Source organism: Rhinolophus hipposideros (genome assembly GCF_964194185.1).
Source record: "Rhinolophus hipposideros genome assembly, chromosome: 8".
Taxonomy (NCBI): Eukaryota; Metazoa; Chordata; class Mammalia; order Chiroptera; family Rhinolophidae; genus Rhinolophus; species Rhinolophus hipposideros.
Window position 1 is genome coordinate 4236470 of NC_138054.1, and position 23202 is coordinate 4259671.

Sequence of the window (23202 nt, forward strand, 5' to 3'; positions counted from 1 at the left end):
AAAGAATTTTTGTGCTATTCACATTTTTTGAGGTTATCTTTTCAGGCTTATCTTTGAGGTTTTTAGAGACAGGAGAACAGGGGCCAGCAAACTGCAACCTATGGGCCAAATCCAGCTTGCCACCTGTTTTTGTAAGGTACCAATCAAGGAGGCTAGCCCCTTGAGTCTTGGAGACTAAGATGGGGTGTCCCTTCCCATTCCTGTTTCCTCCTCCACTCCCAGTGTTGCTGCCCAGGGCCTGTTCTGGTGGCCACCTCCACATTGGCGACTGTTGGCCATTACCAGGCACTCAGTCATGGCATTTCAGTTGTCTATTCAGGAGTTGCTTAACCTCCAGCAAGCAGTCCAAATTGAGACCACTGGACCCTTGGTAGAAGAGGAAGACACATTAGGGTCGGGGGGTCCCTGGAACAAAAAGCAAAATTGCCCTGGGATACCCCACCATCACCCCATGCTGGCCTGCCTCACCCCAGACAATTAGGGCCAGGCAGATCAGAAGTTTCTCTCCTTTATCTAGAGAATACCTTTGATTTTGCCTCTTGGCCTGCAGAGCCTAAAATATTTACTCTCTAGTCCTTTACAGAAAGTTTGCAGACTCATGCACTAGAATATCATAAGACTAGTCTTTTTCAGCTATTCTGAAATTTCACATGACTTAGGTGATCTATTTAATGGCAGTGTTCTGTTGTAGAATCTTAGTTCTTGACAGTCTTTCTGTTTGGTAAAGAACTATGAAAGTCTTAAATGATAAATCTGATTTAGTTACCAGTTTTAGTCAGTATGCCTGCCTGTCCTTATTGGATCCCCACCTGGTTCAGAGGAGACTGCCTGTCATGTGCAATGTAGGCCATTCCGCCTTGTTGCTGGTCCATTACCTCTTGTTGCCTCTAGGACGTGCCTTTGGTCCTTTCTCCCTCTCCTGTATCATTGACTTCTCTCTTTGACTCTTTCCTCTCAGCCTATAAAGGTGAGCATTGTTCCTTCTCTGAAAGGTTGCCCTTCTTACCTATAGTTACTACCTTACCATTTTTTGTCCTTTCCCACAAACTTACTGAAAAAGTTGTCTGCACTCTCTGCTTCCACACAGTCTCCTTTCATTCCTTCTTCAGTTCATGCTGGCCCATCTCCCATTCTGGTCTGCTCTACTAAAACTGTTCTGACTGAGGTAAGTATAATCTTGTTGTCAAAGCCAGTGGATTCTTTTTGCGTTGTTTTCAGTATCCCCTTATTACTCTTTAAAAGTTTGTAAGAGTTATAGTGATATCCCCTCATTTTTCCCTGAAACTGGTCATTTGTGTCATCTCTCTTTTTATCCTGACCAGCTTCACTAGAGGAGTATCAATTTCGTTGATTTTTTCCCAAAGAACTAGCTTTTGGTTTTATTGATTTCTATTGTTTTCAATTTCATTGTTTTTGCTTTTATTTTCTTCTGCTTGCTTTTCATTTTAATTTGCTTTTTCCCCCTAATCTCAAAGTAGAAGCTTAGATTATTGATGTTGAACTTGCTCCTTTTTAACATAAACATTTAATGCTATAAATATCCCTCTAAGTATTGCTTTGGATGCATCCTACAAATTTTGATCTGTTGTATTTTCATTCAGTTTAAAATATTTTCTAATATCCCTTTAGACTTCCTTTTTGACCCATTATTATTTAGAAATATTATTTAATTTACAAATATTAGGGGTTTCTCAGGTACCTTTCTGTTATTGTCTCTTTCTCCTTTCAGTTTATTTATTTATTTATTTTAAATTTTTATTGGGGAATATTGGGGAACAGTGTGTTTTTCCAGGACCCATCAGCTCCAAGTCAAGTTGTTGTCCTTCAATCTAGTTGTGGAGAGCACAGCTCAGCTCCAACTCTAGTCCCTGTTTTCAATCTTTAGTTACAGGGGGCGCAGCCCACCATCCCATGCGGAAATTGAACGGGCAACCTTGTTGTTAAGAGCTCGCGCTCTAAATAGCTGAACCATCCAGCCGCCCCTCTCCTTTCAGCTTTTGCTTTGTGTATTTTGGAGCACCAAATTTGGCGAATTTGTAGTTATTATTCCATCAGATGTTTTTTCTTTGTCAATATCTTTCTCTTCTGGGACTTGTTAATTGTCTCTTCTCTTAAGAATTGCTCAGATATTCCTGTATTTTGATTATTGGGTTTTTTCCTTTATCTGTTTGTGTGTTTTGTATATTGATTAATTTTAGAGTGTTTTTGTTTTAATTATGATGTGAGACTGTATCCTGTTAAAGTACTGTAAAGAATATTGATTTTTTTTCCCCCTTGGCATGCAGTCAGTCTGATTAGGTTCAGATTGCAAATTTTGTTTAGCCTTCTGTGAGCAGTAGTTCCAGTGTCAGGTCAGTTCTCAAAGCCTGCTTCTTTGTGTCTGCCCTACTCGTGCCCTATTCAGGAGCTGTTTTGGGACTTGGATGATGGTTTATATCGTGGTTTAGTTCTTAAAGCCTATGCTGTATGCCTCTTTGTGTCTTGCCCATGCAGGCAGAGCTAGTGGGTGATCCCAGGACTTGTATCAGTTCATATACAGAATTCGGGGATCCTCTGTGCTCCCCCTCACCTTGGTGTTGTACAGTTTTTTGCAACTAGAACAAAGTGTCAGGAAAAAAGAGAGAAAAAAAGATAACAGAGATTTTGCCTACAATCTTCAGATACCAGGGGCCCCTTTTCCTGGTGCCTTTTGGTCAGAGAGCTGGTCTTCTCTTGGGTTTTAGGTGCCTGACCTGCCTCTGTGCTATGTAGCCCCATTGCAGTGCAGTTTCAAAACTTGGGCAGGGTTGGAGCAGAAAGAGAGAGAGGAAAAAAATGAAAGAAGGTCCCTTACCCAGGGGCACCTCGTCCTGGTTCTCTGATTCACTGTAGGGGCTTCTCCCAATGTTTCAGTTTTCTGAGGAAAAATAAGAAACTCATCCCCATTCTGGGTCATTATTCAAGTTCTGACTCTGTTTCATCTCCTGCGTTTATAACTTTGCAGAGTCTTCAGGTAGTTGCTTCTTGTATCCTGTCTGGAGTTTTATTGTAATCGGAGAGAGACGGGCTGGAGTGGGCTCACTCTACCTTAGCCAGCACCAGAAACCCAAGAGATACTAAGTGCTCACTTGAGCAGACATCTTTTATAGATTTTATTCTGTTGACCACTCCCTTCTTTAAATTCTGTCCTTTAGGGCCTCTAGCTTGGCTCTCTGGTTCTTCTCTCTTCCTCTTTTGAGGTGCTGGCCCATCTCTCATGCTCTGTTCTCAGAAGGAAATCATTAATTCTCACACCTGGTGCTATGACATGGGAGTGAATGATTTCCAAACTACTGTGTTCAGTCAGACCCCTCTCCTGAGCCCCACAGCCATGTTTCTATCGACCTGCTGAGCACCTTCCTCTGGATAGTCTGTAAGTTTGTGAAAATGGATCATGTCTAAAACTGAACTCGTTACTTCCTGACCCATTCCACACACAGCCCATAATCTCTGTCTTGGTCAGTGGCCCCCAGTCTCCCTGGGATCTCAGCTAGAAGCCCTGGCTCATCCCTGTGGGACTCTGTCCTCTTCATCTAGCTACGAGTAGCTTCTAATGAGACCACAGTCACAGGACCTCCAAAGGGACCCGCTCCTTGCTTCCTACTCACCATTTTTTTGATGCAGTCCCTTGGCCTGTTGTGGTAGTTAGTTTTCCATAGGAGACTTTCCTCACTGAGGCAAAAATCTGATCATTTAATTCTACCATTGGCAGTTCTTCAGTAACTTCAGTAACATTCAAGCCCCTGGCCCGCGCCAGCCCATGTAGCCTCATCTCCTTTCCTCTCAGCCTTCCTGTGCATCTCCCTCATTTCTGAAAAAAAGCTTTGTTTTTCCATGTCTCTTTGCCTTGGCATCTGCTGATGTGCTTGCTTGCCTTGTCTTCCCTTCCAGCCCCGTTCTCATCAGCAAACACGCCTTCATCCCGTTCCCAGCTCCTGTAGCACCACCTTCGTAGGGGTGTCCCTGAACCCGTAGACCTGGAGGGCCTTCTCCCTCTGGGGCTTTGTAGCTCTCTGCACACACTTTCATTGCAGCCCTTCGTCCCTGGCAAGGCCATCCTTTCATGCCTTCACTTCAATAAAGTTCACACTAAATTGTGAACGTACCACGTGCAGACCTGATTTCCCTTCTTTATGCAAACAAACAAAAAACTCTTTCTCAACCTCACACCCTGCTTTAGTTTCTGTCTGATATACCTCTGTTTCCCTTCCCAGCCCTCATTCCACCTTCCTCAAGCCCCTGTCTCTTTTTAATTGGTGCTAAGATGGCTGCCCACTGCAGTCCAGAGAAAACAGTGCCTCTGCTACCTAGCCCACCAGACACGTCCTGCCCTCTGGTTCCTTGGTCATTCTGCAGCATTTGAGAACGCACATGTGATGTGTATAATATTGATCACACCCCTCTTCTTGAAGCTGTGTGTGCTGAAGTTCCTGCCACCGTGTTCTCTCAACTTCCCCCTCCTATGTCTGGTTTTCTCTGGCTTTGACAGTGCCCACTCTTTTCTGCTGGCCCTGTAACATTGGAGTCCCCAAGCACCATCTTTGGCACTCTGCTCCTCTTCTCATTTTTATACCCAAGTAGCTTCACTCATCCCTTGGCTTCACCAAACTCCCAAATTCCGGTAGTCAACTTTTTATTCAGTTTTCTTAACTGATTGCCCCACATGAGCCTTACATTCGGTTTTCTAAAACTGAACTCATAATCTTTCCCTCAGACCTATTCTTCCTGCTAAATTTCTTATTTTGGTAAATGATACCTAACGTAATATGCTATTTCCCCCACAAAATAATATTTTAAATTACTATTTATTGAATGGCTGCTATGAGCTAACATTTTAACCCACACAACGTCCCTGTAAATTATGTATTAATCAGCCTGTTCTTTAGATGAGGAAATCAGGGCACAAAAGAGTAAAGAAACCAGCCATAATGGCACCACTGGGTGGGGCGATTCATGTCTGACACTAAAAGCCAAGCGTTTAATTTCGACAGTGTGGCCATCTGCCCTCTGCATTCTTCCTTTGCTCTGTCTGGGACCATCCTACCCCTTCCACTCCTCCTGCCGGGCTCCAAGTCCAGACACTCAGCAGTCTCCACTTAGATTGACTCAACACCTTTCTAACCAGTCCCCTATCTTCACCTCCTTTCAATCTACTTTCCACACTGCTCTGATAGGAGTTTGGTAAGATGTAAGTCTCATTATATCTTACTTAAAAATCCTTAAGGTCTCCCATGGCTTTCTGGATAAGTAAAGTTCAAACTTCTCAGCTTTGCTCACAGAGTTTGAGTGACCCAGGACACTCTGTCTAGGTCCATTTTCTAGCACTTTTGTCTCCCCTACCCCCACACTCCCCTCCTTTTCTTCAGCAACCTGGAAACCCCTGCAGTTCTGTCATTGGTGGCATGGCTCTGCCTCTGTGGCACTGCCCATGCTGTTCCTGCTCCTGTATTTGCTTGCTGGCTTCTGTTCTCACAGACTTAGAGCAGCTGTGTATCCTCTAGGAAGCCCCCACCATTCCCACTCCCCCCATTGCCATTTGAGCTCACTGACCCTCCTCTGTCCTCCCCAGCCTCTCCCACACTTAGCACATTCTGCCATGCTTGTTTACAAGTTCTTGATTAGACGATATGGCCCTTAAGGACAAAAACCATATCTCATTTCAGTTTGTATCTGCTGTGACTAACACATAGCAGGCTTCGAATAATGCTTACTGGATTAACTCACTCATTAATGATGAGTGAATGTTTTCTTTATTATGATTCCAGTGCTTAGCACAAATTATGCGCTCAACAAAAGATATATTTCAGTTTCTTTTCAGATAGAAATGAGGTGTTTTGGATCAGCATACACTTTGATTGAAATGGTTATTTTAGGAACTTAACTATGAATCATAATTATTTTTCATTTTTTTGGTGGAAATTATGCTTTGGAGTAAAACTGACTCTTGAAAAAATGACAGAAGTAAATATATAAATGCACAGAATATTTTTGAGTGCTTGCTATATGCTAGGCATTGTTGTTAGCACATTTCATTTCTAACTTATTTATTTTGTATCCTAGAGTGTTATTTTAATTCTCAATTTTCACATTGGGAAACTAGCACAGAGAGGTTAAGGAACTTGCTTGGGATCACAAAGCTAGTAAGTGCAAGAGCTGGGATTCAAATGCAGATAGTATGACGTCCAAGCCTGTGTTCTTAACCACAGTGTTTGACGTGAACATCTGATTTGCCCCAGCTATAGCTGGATTTCCCTGCCTTTTGAGATTTAGATAATATTTGCTGTGGAAGTCTAAGGTCTTGCCCCCAATTTTACATTCGCATAGATATCTCTTGTTCCAAATCCCTGCTTTGACCAAGTTAATTCATTTTAAGGATCTCTTGCTATCTTGCAATAGGAGGAATTTACATTTTAGCAAGAAAAATATCTTCATATTGACCATTAGCCAATTTGACTCTTAAAAGGTCTTGGCCTTCCCATCACAGGGGACTTTCTTTATTTTGTACAAATGCATATAAATTTATAAAATATATATATTTAAAATATATAAAATATATTTATATTATATATTAATGTTACACATAATGATATATTAGACCTATAAATCTTACAAATCAACATGTATTTATATTTTTATTATATATTGTTACATATTTTATTATATAATTTGTTTTTGAGCTATGCAAAGTGATTTCATACTATAGATCGTCTTCTGTGACTCTCTTTTTACAAACATTATGTTTGTAAGATTCAGGATGTTTCAGTATCCTATTCCATTGGGCAAACGTTGCATTTTATTTTCCCTTTCTTTCGTCAGTGGACAGTTGATCTATTTCCAGTGGCCTTATGGACATGCTTGTACATGTCCTGTGGGGCATATGAGCGGCAGTGTCTCTCAAGGTTCTATGAAATTGCTGAGTATTGTGGAATGTAAATATACTCTGTTATAAGTGACAAATTGTTTTGCAATTAAATAAATTTACACTTTGACTAGCAACATATGAGGTTCCTTAACTTACATCCTCAACAAAAGCTTGGAAGCATTAGACTTCTTAATTCTAGCCAGTGAAGTGCGTGTAAAATATCTTATTGGGAGTCTAAATTTGCATTTTTCTGTTACTAACAAGGTTGAGAATTTTTTAAGTGTTTATGTACCATTGGGGTTTCTTCTGTACTATTCATGTCTTTTCATTGATTTTTAAATTTTTATTATGTAATAGTTGATACATGTAATACAGTAGGTGTAACAACAGAACAAAACCCCAAGGACTCTCTACCCAACTCAAGACTAGAACACTTCCAATAGTATTTCAATGTTATTGGTTTGTGGGGGGTCGGGGAGAGGGCGGGGTGTTATTTTTTGTTCCTTGCTAACCTAACTACTAACCTCTTGCCGGTTAGGAATTGTATTAGTAATTATGCTGCACAGCTTGTGGCTTGTCTTTTGCTTTTTTTACGGACAGCACTATTTAATGTAAGGAAATGTTACAATGTTTTATTTTCTCATTAGCTTGGTGAGTCTTTACAGTTATCAACATGTTTGTCAATTTACTCCCCTTCTTTCATCTCAGACATTCCTTCTAAGATCTTTTCTCTCTTTCCTGAAATCATTCTTTAGAAGTTTTTAAAGGGCAGGTCTATTAATAATCAACTCAATTTTTACTTAAGAATGTCACTATTTCACCCTTATTCTTGAAAGATTGTTTGGCTAAGACCAGAAATATAAATGGAAAATTATTTTCTCACATATTTCACTGTCTTCTGCTTTCCTTAATTGCTGTTGAGAAGTTTTGTTAGTCTGATTTTCCTTCCTTTGGAGTGATGTCTTATCTCTGCTTGTTTGTCAGATTTTCTTTTTCTTCGATATAGTGCTGTTTTCCTAAGCTGTGTCTAAGTGTAGGTTCTTTTTATTTCTCCTATTTGAATTACATTTGATTTTTGTGGATTCTTATCTTTTATAATTTCTGAAAAACGGTCTCACTTGTTTCTTTCAAATATTGAATCTCCTCCATTTTCCTTCTTTCCCGCTTCTGGGATTTATTGGACTTTGGAGACCTTGTCTTTCCACCTTCCCCATCTCTTGTTCATCTTATCTCTTGATGAGGTGTTCTGCATAATTTCTTAAGCTTTCTTTTCAACTTTCCTAGTTTTCAATTAGCTTTGTAAAGATTCTGATTGTTTTGTGGCCTTCGATTAGGAGGGAATATTTGCTTACTTTTACTCTGGCAACAAATAACAAAGTCCCAGTGAGCACCAACTGAGAATGCTTTCCTTCTCAGAGGGTTTGCATTTGCTGCTGTTGGGAACTGCAGGATCATAGGAGGTTGGGGCCTTTTTTGTTTTCACATAAGAATGACAGTTTTATTTCTTGCTTAAAGATCCATAGTCTTTTATTCATTTTTCTTGCACTTTTGTGTTGTTGGGGCCTCACATTCAGTGATGAATAGTAGTGATTATAGAATACATCCTTTCATTCTTTATCACAGAAGGAAAGCTTTCAACATTTTGCTATTAAGTACACGTTTCTGATAGTTTTGTTTTTGCAGAAAATCTTTATTAGATTAAGAACGTTGTCTCAAATTCCTAGTTTCTAAGAGGATTACTTATAAGTCATATTTGGACGTTGTAATTTTTTTTTTCCAATTACAGTTGACAAGGTTAGGGCCATTTTTATCTCAGCTTAATCCAGGAATTTCAAGTTTACCTCTAACCATCCACCCCCAGCTAGCAGTTATATTTTCCTCAAAAACAACCCTGCCTTGTAGTAGTCTTACCATTCACTCTTTGTTCTGTTTTCAGGATTCTCTCTCTCTTACACACACACACACACACACACACACTCATACACATTCATACAGTCTATTAATTAGTACAATTAAACATTGCAACAAAAATTATATATTATGAAAGATCTAGTTGTTCCACTGTAAGAGGCCCCTTCTGAGCATGTGGTCTGCTACACAGCCAAAAGTAGAAATATCTACAGGGAATTTTTTACTGGCCAGCTTCACATCATCTTACTAGCACCCTCTCCACTTCCCCTTTTCCAGCTCTCCTTTTTCTTCTTCCCAAGTCTCCTCCTACTTCTTAATTTTCAAGTTCCTCCCTACACCCTTCTCTAAAGCCTTTTCACTTTTGTGCAGAGCTGTTGAGCTCTCCTCAGTTTCTGTAGGCCGCTCTGGGCATTCCTTTGCAGACGTAAACCAATCAGCAGAAGAAAGGCAAGCACTCTGACAGGATCCGCTCTCTTTAGAAGGCAGTTGTAGTTGCAAATAGCAGTTTGTTTCCATTTCATTGTCTCTGTTCACTAAGTATATATGGGTGCTGGCACTGTCTGGAGCTCTGTATAGGTTAGTGTTTGATGTGAATTCATATCATTAGTGTCATGTTTTCTTTAAGGAGCATCATGTAGCAGGAGCATTGTATTAAAAGCTTTAGATAAGCAATATTTAATATGCTCAGGAAGATTGGAATCTTTATCTCAGTGTGTTTAAAGAAGGCTAATTGAAAGTGTTTATTTATTTTAAAGACAGTTTTTAGCTATTACATCCTTTCCTAATAGTGAATCATCTGTAGTATAATTTGAAGTTAGTAGTTAGCCTTTTACACTCATATTTCTTCAGTAGCAGAAATTAGAGTAAGTAATTTGTGTCTTTCTCAATGTACATAAATGCTATTCAGAAAAAAATTCTTTTGTAAATAATGTCACTCTCATTCAGATCACCCTAATTAGAGGAATATCTTCTTTTATCTTATACCTTTAACAGAAAGCATTAAATGCAGACATAATTTTCTTCACTTGGTAAGAATTTATTGTGTGCCTATGTTGTACCAGGCACTGGTCTAGGCTCTGGGGTTGCAATCGGGAACAAAACAAAGCAAAGTCTCTTACACTGGGGCTTACATCCTAGTGGGGAGACAGATACTCAGCCATGGATACAGAAAACACTGCACAGTGCTGAGCAGAGTAGGTATAGGGAGGGTGGTCAGGAAAGGAAGGCCTCACTGACCTGGATAAAGTCAGGGAGGACTGAGCCGCATGGAAACCTGGGGATGCGTTCTAGGAAGATAGAACAGCAAACACAGTGGCTCTGAGCTGGACTGTGCTTGGAATATTTAAAGATAAACTTTAGTATGAAACTAAACCTATTCTTGTCCACACTTCAATTTTCTAGGTATCCGAGATGTTTCTAAATGGAGTGAGAAAATAAGAAAGCCTCTGGAAACCCTATATGGGTATGACTACTTTGCAAAAACCTGTGAAAAATGGGTGGATGGAATGAAACAGTTTAAACATCTTCCAGATGGTAGGTTACATGAACTGCTTAATGGTTCCTTTGCTGATTATAGAGGCTGCTTGAGTTCCTCCTCTGATGTCCCAGAATTCCTCAGGGATTAATGCATTCGTCCACTACCTTACACACTGCTGTATGAACAGAGGATGCTAGTAAATGTATACAATACAAGCTCTTGTATGTTAAATCCGCCTTAAGATAGAAACAGATTGAATGTACAAAGGTTTATATTGTCTTTAATAGCAGACTGTTATTTTTTCCTTCTAAGCCTTTATGTATGATGACAAAATAATTCTCCATAAGTCTCAAATAGTCTTTATGTTCTAATCCCAGAATGAGTAATAAGGAAGCAAACAAGCTGCAACATATACCATGTTTTTTTCTTTTGCACATTTAGATGTGTTACCCTAGGACAAAGAAGGAAGGGCTTTCTGTCATGAATTAATCTGAAGAAGAGAATGTTCAGTTCTTTTCCCATCTTCAGAACTAAGTTATATGACTTGAGCCCTGATAGATAGCTCTGTCTTTATCTGAAAAAATTAACATGATTTCCAATTTCAGTAATAGTTGACATTGTTAAGAAAAATTCTGAATTGAAATCTATTTTATATAGATATTTACATTTGTAAGCTCTCATTTTTCTTTAATTGCTGAAAAAATAGAGAGTAGCTAGAGTCTAATCTTGGAGCACATTCAGTTACAAAACCATTGTGATTGAAGGACCAGTTTGATCTCTTAAGTAATTATTTCCAGCATGAGTCATCTGTCAAAACTTTCACAATGAAAAGGACATTTGGAAATGTTACTTTCTTGGTTTAAATGTAAAACAGCAAATATATCCTGTTCAAATGCAGTATCCGCTCATAGAAACAGGTGCTTGAAATGTTTCTTTCAGCTCTTAAACCGAAACAAAATGTTATGAAACAACGTCTGAGACAGTTCTCCATTAAAGAAGGCAACTTTGTCAAATGTAAACTTTTATGTTTTCTTGAAGAGAGGAGTGAAAAGTAGAAGCAGAATTGAATCAGCAGTTCAAAAAGATGTCCTGTGTTTGATATTTAAAACTTCTGCTCTGCAAAAGACACTGACGAGAGAATGAAAAGACAAGCCATAGACTGGGAGAAAATATTTGCAAAAGACCTATCTGATAAAGGACTGTTATCCAAATATACAAAGAAGTCTTAATACTGACAATAAGAAAACAAACAACCAGATTAAAAAATGGGCCAAACGAGATCCCACTATTCACCTACCGTGTTTCCCCGAAAATAAGACCTAGCTGGACCATTAGCTCTAATGCGTCTATTGGAACAAAACTTAATATAAGACACGTTATTATATTATATTATATTGTGTTATATTATATTATATATTATATTAAAGACCCGGTCTTATTTTAATATCTTTTATATTACTTTTTATATTTTTATATATATTTGTATATTATATATAATTATTAATTTTAAAATATTTTATATTAATTTTTGCTCCAAAAGATGCATTAGATTAGAGTTGATGGTCCAGCTGGGTCTTATTTTCAGGAAAACACCATATCAGAACAGCCACACCGAGGAATTTTAGGGCAGTGAAATGTTCTGTGTGATACCACGCAGGATACGTGCCATTATACATGTGTCCAAACCCGTAGAACGTACAAGACCAAGAGTGCGCCCTAGGATAACCTGCGGGCTTTGGATGGTAACGTGTCAGCGGCGGCTCATCATTGTAAAAATGTCCCGCTGTGGTGGGGGTATTCATAGTGGGGGAGGCCATATATGTTGGGGGGCAGGGGACATGGGAAATCTCTGTACCTTCCACTCAATTTTTCTGAAAACCTAAAACTCTTAAAAAATAAAATCTATGTTTTTAAAGAAAAGAGAGAAAGGGAATGAAAAAAAGTGATGATATAGAGGATCTAACAATGTATGAATCACCTTAAAGCACGATTGTTAGCAACCTACTAATCTCCCTTCTGTACTAATTGAGCTGACAGGAGCCCTTGCCATGGGTGTGCATTCAAGTTTATGGATATTCAGATTAGCATAGGGATTAATTGCACAGATTTGCAATTAGTCAGACAGGCCTGGGTGTCAGTTCTGGCTTTGCTACTTGTGGGCTTGTTGTTAGAATGGATTCAGGCAGATTTAGCTTCTCTAAACTGCAGTTTCCTGTCTGAGAACTGGAGATATAATAACTACTTCATAAAGGTGTTATGAGAATTAAATGAGGTTATATATGTCCAGCTTTTCTACAGCACCAAGAACAGAGTAAGTACTTCATTAAAGTACTTGATTTACAAATAATGGTACATACTAAATGACTTAGAACATGTAACTATTATAAGTGTCTCACGAGTATTCAACAGTTTGAATCAGTGAGTGCTCAGTAATGCTAGCTTCAATCACCTGAGTGTACAGTTGGCAGGTACAGCTCATCCCCGGGGTAGGAGAGGGAAATCCAGAGACCTAAAGAAGTATTTCCCTGGTCAGCCTGTCACCTTCTCATTTAGCCCGCAACTGAAGAGGAGGGGTGCCTAAACCCCACCCCCTGGTGGCTCCCAGCTTTCTCAGAACTACAGGTTTTCTTCTTGACACAGGCAGAGGAAGGGAGGAGGAGGAAGGAGCTGGCTTTGTGGAGTACCTGCTGGGTGCCTGGGAACCTGAGTTATGGCATCTCTTTTTAGCCTGTGACCACCCCAGTGGACTATGGTTAATCCCTGTTTGAATGAAGCTCCAAATGCCAAAGGAACCGCCAAGACTTCACAGGCAGGAGATGCAGGACAAGACTGGAACCCAGGCTGTACCTTATTTACCTTAGAAATGTTGCTATAGATGGGGGTGAGGATCTTAGAATCTCTCAGAAGTATCAGTCAGGAATGTCATGGAGGCAGGAGGGACGAAGAGAAGCTTGTTTACTGCGTGTAAATTGTAATTTCATTGTGAGGTGTATGTGCTTTGAGGGCTAGCTGGGACCCCAAGGACTGCTTAAGACATTATTTCACAGGAAAAACTTTGCAGATGCCAAGCATCTACCATCATTTTGCAAACAGGGAACTGCCTCTATGTACTATAAAGAATTGGGGGTGGGGACAGTGTTTTTCTTAATGTTTTACATGAATTATGAATTTAAATCAGGCAAAACTGCTTGTTCACTAGTAGAGCTTTAAAAGAACAAACAAACAAACAAACAAAAAACAGGGAAGACACAGAAAAGGAAACCCAAAGAATGTTAGAGCGGGAAGGCACCTCAGACCCCATCTAATCCAAACCACTTTCCAGATGGGGACACTGAGTCCAAAGAGAATCACAACTTACCTGAGCACTCTTACCTGGTGGAATGTTCGCATTAAAGCTGACTCTCCCTGCACTTGTCTTTCAGGTAATATCTGTCGGCACTTGCTGCCCTTGGTTCAGTGCCCCACCTTAATTGTACATGGTGCAAAGGATCCTATGGTCCCCCGTTTTCATGCTGACTTCATCCATAAGCACGTGAAAGGGTCCCGGTAAGTCCAGTCTCCGCCTCAGTACTCTGTCTCTGAGGCTTCGGAAGGAAACGGGAGCAGCTATAGTAAGGAAAAGAAACATGAAGGTTGGGGTTTTAAGGGCATACCCAGCCTCCCTTTTGCCAACGTCAATACGTAGTACCACTGTATTTAGGGTGCCATGGCAATATGGAGCACAGGTAGCCCTGATTTGTGGGTAACCAGTAATGAACAGGAGAGGAATTGTCAGATAAGTGACTTGTTGCTGTGGAGGCCGTGTGGTGATAGGAGTGTTCTCCGTTCTGCAACATTCCTGCCAGTTTACATCTATTGATAGAACTTAAACAATTGTTTACTAAAACAATTTTATGTAATTTGGGAATTTTCTGATTAGTTTATCATTATAAAAGCACTACCTACCAATAAAGGAAATTTGTAAAATCAAAAGAAGACAAATCGCCTTTGGCTTGCCACCCATTTAAATTCTCTCGCTATTAGCATTTTTGTGTTTCTTTTTCCGGTATTTTTTACCATAGAAATAATCATGTTCTACATTCAACTCTGACTCCTGCTTTTTTCCCACTTAAATACATTGTAAACTTTTGGTGTTATTTCAGCCTTAAATATGTACACTCCAGGTGAGAGATCTGCTATTCAGAATCACAAACGTGGCTCACTTGATTAAATAGATACGTGTTGCTTGTTCTCTGCATTCTTGTTTCTGCTAAGCAGCTTTGGACATCAAAGAACATTGTAAGACGTGTCAGCAGAAATGTTCTTCTTCAGTCCCGTGCATTTTTGTATGGAGTGAATAGAAATTGATATTTTAAATACTTTGGCTAACACGGGAGCCAGCTTTTGCGAGCCAAAATACGTAGCCAGCTATATATCAAGATGAAAATTCAAAGTTAAATAAATTCAGTGTTTCTTTCATATGCCATTGATGGATGCATATCCTGAAGGAGAAAATGAGGTGTGACCAGCAGATAGTGACCTAATTTATCTATTTTTAAACAAACATACTGGAAAATAAACATCCAAGTGAGCCTTGACACGTTCAGAAACTGTATGTTAATTCCAGAGCCACTGTCATTACCCAGGGCGTCTCGGAAATTCTGTGGGATTCTTCTGAAATTGGCTTTATTAGTGGCCTACGAAAACCCTTCCTCCTGCACTCGCTCCCTTCTTCCTTGCTCCCTCCCACCTTCTCCTTACCTCCTTTCCCTCCATGACTCAGTTTCTGATGCCTGCTGTGGGCCAGCACTGCCCAGGTGGAGAGCGCTTGTCCCTGTCCTGCAGGCTCCCACATGCAGCAGTGAAAGCAGCACACTCCAAAACAGTTCCACTACTCTCTAATCATGCTATTACTATTCCATGATATATTTTAACAAACACATTTTTCAGAGAAGTTTTAAATGTAGGGGCCCTGCTTCTTATTCGACAATAAAGTATAATTACTGTAAACCTGTATAATTTCTATATCCATATAGAATTTTACATTTTAAAATACATTTTACATACAGTATCTAATTATACTTCATAACTAACTTATGAAAAATATATTGTCCTCATTTTACAGATGAGAAAAGTCAAGGATGAGAGATACTAAGTAATCATCCAAGGTTGTGTAGCTAATAAATGACAAATCCTAGATTGTTTTTTCTAGATTATTTTTCTCCTAATAGCATGCTTTCCCCCACAGCACAGCTGCCTCTCATAAACATACTCTTATTTAGTGACCTAATTTATTTATTTAGGTGTTTGCACACTGACTCTTAGTAATGCATGGGTTCGCTTGGAGAGCCAGGTTCAATAAAATACAGTCTGCAAGAAAGTTGAATGTAGGAATTCTTTTCCAAACCCATCTCCTAGCAATAGAATACATCAACATGGGAGAAAAATATTCCCTTACTGTTCTGATGTTAATTGTTTCAGTAGAATATTTTGCAGAAGGTCATTTTCTTAGAGCAGTATTCTTTGGAACAAATCAGTTGAAGGTAAAGTGTTGCTAGCAATGATTGTCTAAAGTGGCTTGTACTTTACACCTACTATGTTCCTTTGCTAAAACAGCCCTTTATGTTGCATGAACTTACCTGGAATGGGGTGGTTTACTTTGGACCCCACAAAAGGAAGGTGGATTCCTTGACCATCAAAGTCATACTGTGATTCTGTCCACCACACCACTTGACAACAGAGAAGCAAGCACCAATGAACTTGGTGTTTCATTACCTTGCCAAGTACATTTATAACTAAAGACACAGCCTATCCCTTCAAAGATTTTACCAACAAATAGATCTCATGTATGAAACCAATGCCTTTCTCTGCTCAGACGGAGATTAATGAAGGGTGCGGTTGTGTAGCAGGCATGCTTCCTGCGCATGCGAATTTGTCTCTCTCTTTTCTTTCTTTGTGGGAGAAGAATGACAGAATCTCTTAGAAGCAAAGAGGCTTTAGAGATCATTCAAGTTCACTGGTTTTACAATTTGTTTTTAAGCAGTTGAACCCTTCCTCCTAACAAACTCTTATATCTGCAGAAGTTGCAGATATAAAACAAAATAAGAGCTGCTCTGATTATAACAGCGATGGGGAACATATCCTGCCCCTTTGCTTCTCCTTGTCCTGACCCAGCCCCTGTGCGTCTCTTGCGGTTCCAGCCCTACCTCTTAGACTGAAAAGCACTGATGTCACTCACCACCTACCTAGCCAGCCAGCCTCTGGCTGGATTTACCAGACATGCATCACCCATGAGGCTATCTCCAGCTCATTTTCAGAGAATCTGCATTGAGCAGAGGTTGGCACCCAGCAGACTTTTTGGGATTGGAGTAGATGAGCCCTGGGAGGCAGTGGGGCTCAGAAGAGGATATGACTACACAGCTTGTGGGGCCATTTGTGTCCTTAACTATGTGTGTTAGTCTGCTAGGGCTGCTATAACAAACACCACAGACTGGGTGGCTGAAATAAGAGAACTTTATTTTCTCACAGTTCTGGAGACTGGAAGTCGGAGATGAAGGTGTCAGCAGGGTTGGTTCCTTCTGAGGCCTCTCTCCTTGGCCTGTGGAGGGCCGCCTTCTCCCCGTGTCCTCACATGGTCTCTCCTCTGTGTGTCTGTGTCCTAACCTCCTCTTCTCATAAGGACACCAGTCATGCTGCATTAGGGCCCACCCTAAGGGCCTCATTTTAACTTAATCACCCCTTTGAAAACTTATATCCAAATAAGGTCACCCTCTGAGGTACTGAGGGTTAGGACTGCAACATATACATTTTTGGGGGGGGGTGCAGTTCAGCCCATAATGGTATGTCTCTGAGGAGATGCCAGATCTCAGGAATTAGAGGCCCAGCAGAGGTCAAGATGTGGGTTTCAGACCCAGCAGCAAATGACCAGCACCTTGCCTGGAATTCTTTTCTACCGGTCACCCCCTTCATTGCCTGGCCAAGTGTACTCATCCTTCAGGTTGCAAGTCAAATGTCTCTGCCTCCTCCTCCAATTACTCATCTATCTGAGTCCACATTGCTCCTTATTTATACCTTTTTATAGCTGTTAGAATGTGAATTTAATTTTCCTTCCATCGATCATGTCAACACCTATCCCAAGATGTAGTCTAGTACGTATTAGAAGACAGAATGTGAGAGGAAGAGAAGCACACAGGGCGCAGCTTCTGTGGATGCCAGGGGTCACTGACTGGTGACTCAGGCTCAAAAAGTACAGTGTGGAGTCCAAGTGCATGTTCTGGGGCTGAGGCAAGAGAGCCAGACCAGGCAGGAAAGAACAAGGGGCAAATTCCATGTGCGCAGAGTGGCACCTGGGACCAGTGTCAACTACAGGGGACTTTTGTCTGGAGGGCAGAGTTGGTATTTTGGGACGCTGGTGGCACTCGTAATGTGGTGGGCACCGGCGGGACTTGGACAGAAGTTTGACTGCTGGCTCTGTCCCTCACTATGCCCTGCAGCAGTGTCCATATAATTCTGTACCTCTGCTTTCTTGTGTGTAATGTGGGAGTAATAATAGCTATCATCTCAAAGTAATTTTTGAGAAATGAGTATTTGTACATTTAAGACTTAGTAAGAGCTCAGTACACAGTAGCTGCCACTTTTGTGGATGGAATGCCTGTCTGGGTGCAGGTGCTGAGGGGCCCCAGGACGTAGCCAGGGTCCAGCTATAGTAGGTTGGAGGCAAGCTGCCCTCTGTCCCAGTGTTCAGCACCAATATTAGGTATGGGTGTATTAGTCAGGGTTCTCCAGAAGAGCAACCAATAGGGTACACACACACACACACACACACACACACAGCTGGTGGGGGGGGAGGGGTTGCTTTCTATAAGGAGTAAGGAATTGGCTCGTGTGGTTGTGGAGGCTGAGAAGTCCAAGCTGTCAGTCAGCAAGTTGGAGCAGAGTCAGAAGCTGGAGGACCAGGAGAGATGACACTGTAGTTCCTGCATCTTCCTGAGAACCAGGAAGAGCTGATGTCTCAGTTTGAGTCTGAGGGCATCAAACTGCTGCTATCCCAGTTCAGAGGCAGTCAGGCAGGAGGAGTTCTGTCTTATTGATTCCCTCAGGGGAGGGTCAGCTTTTCAGTTCTGTTCAGGCCCTCAGTTGATTGGATGCAGCCCATCCACACTGGAGAGGGCAATCTGCTTTACTCAAGCCTACTGATTCAAATGTCAATCTCAACCAAAGTCACCCTCACAGAAATACCCAGAGTAATGTTTGACCAAATGTCTGGGCACCTGTGGCCTAGTCAAGTTGACACATTAAACCAACCGTCATAATGGGGGAGGGTGATGGGCATGTGCTGCTCTGCACAGAGGTCGTGGCCTCATGGGAACGTGTGCCAGCAGGCGGCCTGGGCTACCCGGGTAGTGGACTAGATGGTGTCCTCTGTCTGAATCACAGAAGGGAGGAAAGGTCTCTGTAGCTTCTGGGCTCTTCAGGTCTAGCCACCTGTGGTAAGAGCCCCAGCCTCCAAGGCAGCAGGAGCCACACGACTAGCAGGACTGAAGTGAATTGGCCTAGGGAACATAGATTTCATGCTGTGGGCAAAGGTTTGTTTCCGACTCGGTAGTAAAGTGAGCCAGGTTTCTGGGGTAGGTAGACACTGAAAATTGGACGGCTGCCTCAGTTTCCACTTCTAGACCACCTCCCGCCTTGGGGGTATGCCCTGCCTCTCCATCCCCTTCTGTAAAATCTCTCTTGAGGTGAGAACCTTCCAATTGGAGTTGATTGAGTTAGCCAGTAAATGTAAATAAATTGTGCTCTCAATCAGAATTTCATTAATATGCTGTACATAATTAGAACCTTCGTAGGACTTTGTACATTGTAAAGTGCAATATAAATAGAATAATAAAATAATAGCAAATGTTTATTAACTGTTAACTGTGTTCCCAGTGACCCTGTGCTGTGTGCCTTAACGTGTTATCTCATTTCATCTCCAGAACCATCCTGTGGGGTACATACTATTACTGTCCCCATTTTCCAGAGGAGGAGCTGTAGCTTAGGGAGGTGGTATAACAGACAGATTCCATACTGGTTACGTTGGACGTGCTTGACTCCGTGAAGCCCATGCCTTAACCCTGTGATACTACTTCCAATTATATTCTGCTGTGACCAGAAGAAAGCTTCCAGTGCAGTCCGAAGGCTTCCACTAGGTCCCAGCAGATTTGGCAAGATTTTCTTCTCCACACCCCACTTGGAAGCATCGATCCAGCAGATCCTGACAGCCAGGGAGTAGCTACCGCGTGGCTATCCAAGCTGTAGCATTACGGAAAAAGCAGCCTCGGAGGCAGTTTTGTTTCTTTCTAATGCTTAAGACAAGCTTCTGCTTGAGAAAAGGAACTTCTCCATAAGAGCTCTGCCCCGCCCTGGTTTCCAAATGCCTGATCAGCTCTTGGGCTGATTGGAGGGAGCCTGCCTATCGTGTCCTGCCCCCCCCAACACCACCACTATTGGAAGGAGACTGTGACCCACCCATCATTACCTTTTACTTAGATGGGGCTTTCTAGAAGGAGCAGAGGATAAAGAATTTAAAAAATTAAAAGGGGCTAAAAATTATTGGCAGCCCAGTTTGGATGGCCTTGAAAGGACTGCCTGAAAGTGACAATGTCCCTATTAGCCACATTGCTGTCCATTTTGCATAATGGAAGAGATGCTGGTACAAAGAACCAGCAGCCGACTTTGGTTTTCAATTAAAACAAAAATGCTCACAGATTTACCAGAAACTTCATGAGTTTGTAAATAATTTAGAGTTCTGTCATATCCAAAGAGGAGGAAAAATGCTACAGCACATTGCTTAGGGCCTTGCTCCTTTCTGTGGCTCTCAGTGCTTATTTGAAAAGCTGGAGGTTAGACTGAGGAAAGGAACGTACCATAATTTCTCCTTCACTACCTTGCCCATAGACAGTGAGATTCTAGGAGGACTCTATCAAACACAAGTGACCACTGAATTTATACTGTGAGGTCAGACTTTTTAATTTCTCAAAAGATCTAGAATCACATCCCTTTTCCTAAAGGTTCCAGATGCAAAGAGGAGCCTGCCCTGGCAAATAGGAACTTTCATTTACCCTCTCGGAGGCACCTTCATTTCCAGTTGAACCATGTGTTTGGCATTGGGGGGCAGTTCCTACTGATGTTCCTGGGAAATGTGATTGTTTGAAAACCACTCTCCATGGGGCATGCGATTAGATCCATGTTACTTGGGTGAGAATCTAGGTCAGCTGTAGGGTTGCTACATTACTTTGATAGCTATATAGTCTGGTGTGGTACTGTTCTAAAAGATGAACACACAATAGGCTTTAAGTAAAGTGACCTTCAAATGACCCCCAAAAGGTATCAAGAAGAAGAGCAATTTTCTTCATATCCTCATCCTTCTGTCCATCCATCATAACTCAGTGCAGTTCTGAATGTAGATGCCTCAGAACAGGTTTCCCATATTTTTAATGAAGGAGGCCTAGTTTTTATTTCAGACCTAGAGATTACTATAGGAAGAGTGCAGTCAACACTGAGGCTAAAAATGAGGGATAGTCAGCTGGTGTTTCTCCCTCATTATTGGGAATTTGAACCAATCATAGAATGGGGTGGGGCACGTGATAGCTAGCGTGGCTATCCACAAAGGAGGCCTTGCAAGATGGGCAGATTGGGGTCCCTGCTTCCAAATCCAGCTTAGCACATATTAGAGCATGCAGTTTAGCCTAGATGTGCCCTTGTATGACCTTTCAGCAGTTTGTTCTTAATGTCTGGCCGTTTGTTCTTTCTGTCTCTTCAAAACAGGCCTTGGGGCCAGCCTGGTGGCTCAGGGGGTTAGAGCTCCGTGCTCCTAACTCCAAAGGCTGCCGGTTCCATTCCTACATGGGCCAGTGGGCTCTCAGCCACAAGGCTGCCAGTTCAATTCCTCAAGTCCTGCAAGGGATGGTGGGCAGCGCCCCCTGCACCTAAAATTGAACATGGCACCTTGAGCTGAGCTGCCGCTGAGCTCCAGGATGGCTCAGTTGGTTGGAGTGTGTCCTCTCAACCACAAGGTTGCCGGTTCGACGCCCGCAAGGGACAGTGGGTTGCGCCCCCTGCAACTAGCAATGGCAACTGAACCTGGAGCTGGGCTGCGCCCTCCAAAACTAGACTGAAAGGACAACAACTTGACTTGGAAAAAAGTCCTGGAAGTACAGACTGTTCCCCAATAAAGTCCTGTTCCCCTTTCCCAATAAAATCTTTAAAAACAAACAAACAGGCCTTGAGCATCCCACAAGCCCTGTTCCGCCCTGTTCCTTGTTTAAGGCAACTGGGATCCCATCTTTGGGGATGGTACAGCGTGCCCTTCTTTTCTGAACAGCATTTAAAATTGAATTTGGAATATTCTAGTTACTATAAATGGCATTATTAACTTTCCCAAGAGCCTCAGAAAGATGGCAATAATATATCTTCCTTTCAAGTAGATTATCTTGATTACCTCAGTACCCCCACCTGCACCCCCATGTGCTTGAGTTGCAAGAGGTCTTATACCATCCAAGGACAGCTCTGTCCCCCAGGGCCCTTTCCCCACAAGTCCTCCTTACTGCTCACTGAGGTCCTCAGAGCTCTCTGCCCCCAAGTGGTGAAATATCAGAGAATTAGGCAATGCCGTAACTGGCATTTTGCCCTGATATACTCCTTTTAATGTCTAATTGTCATTGTGGACAAAACAACTCAAACTTGCACTTATGTCCTAGAAGCTTTGTTTAAAACTTTTATTTCTGCATTTTTATAGCCAGTAAATAAAATGCAGAACTCAGAGAAAGCTGCCTTTATTAAAGAAATTGCAAACTAGTCACGTTTGACCAAAACCCTATTGAAAGGAAGAAGCCTTGTGAGGATAGTGAAGTTTGCCACACAAGATGTAGTGATCGCTACAGAACAAAGGGTTGCTGATGCAGGCTTCTGCCGCCCTCAAAGTCCTAAGGAACACTTATTCGCCCTGGTCTAGTGGCTTGTATTTAGTTATTCAGTCCTCCAAAAATAACCGTGATTTGGAACCTTGAACAGGCCGATGGTAGCTGAATTGATTTGGGTTTTCACACTATATAGATGCCCCAAGAAAGTCACCTGTTCCAATCAATGGATTCTGGACTGTTTGCATTTTATCATCTTTCCAACCTCTTAAAATTAACCTTGTTAAAATGGATTTTTTTTTTTAGGTAACCACCAAATCATATCCCCCACTGTCAATCAGGTTTACAGTTAAACAACCATTTGTGTGTGTGTTCTGTTACTGTCAAGTCAACCTCTAGGGTACTCATACAAGTAAACTCCAGGAGGCTTTCGGTCAAGTCTATATTCACAGAAAGTCTATACTGTGTACCTTATAGTTTCTCCCCAATAATAGTCAGGAAACAAAACGTGGCAGGTTTTCACTTTAGATTTTCATGAAATGTTAGGGAGGGTAAGAGGTTTTAAATGGCATGCTAATCATAAGTTTTTTCTTTTTAGGTTGCATGTGATGCCAGAAGGCAAGCACAACCTGCATTTACGTTTTGCGAATGAATTCAACAAATTAGCAGAAGACTTTTTACAATGAAAATGTCTCCGAGAACATATGACCTGGTGATTCTTTAGTGTAGGGCTTGTTGTTGCCTTTGAAATCCACCCCTGTGTCACACCTCCGGTCACCTGCCTTCTAGGCTTTCTACTCCTTCCTATAACTGCTGCTAATCCAATATGAACGATGACATATTAAAAACATTCTTGACCTTTAATAGCTAAGAAAATTAAATCTGATTTTTTAACATTAAGCTGTGAATTTCTACCATTGTCTTAAAAAGTAAATTCCTATCGTGATTTCCTTTATTTGCAAATAAATCTTAGATGAAGCATTTGTAGTGTTCATGACTGCTGTTTCAGGGCACCTTGAATTAATAATACAACTTTTATCTGAGAGGCACAGGCATTC

The 23202-nt window shown here is 41.4% G+C and overlaps 1 protein-coding gene across 3 annotated transcripts in view; it reads left to right on the forward strand.

Moving 5' to 3' along the window:
* Positions 1–23127, forward strand: part of BPHL (biphenyl hydrolase like) — a 36923-nt gene extending 13796 nt beyond the window's left edge. For all 3 annotated transcript variants that reach the window (XM_081056263.1, XM_081056264.1, XM_081056262.1), the window contains 3 exons: positions 10193–10324; positions 13691–13814; positions 22743–23127. In XM_081056263.1, the coding sequence (XP_080912389.1) occupies positions 10193–10324; positions 13691–13814; positions 22743–22830 (344 nt within the window). In that variant the 3' untranslated portion in view covers positions 22831–23127. The remainder of the gene's footprint in view (positions 1–10192; positions 10325–13690; positions 13815–22742) is intronic.
* Positions 23128–23202: the final 75 nt, after the last annotated feature.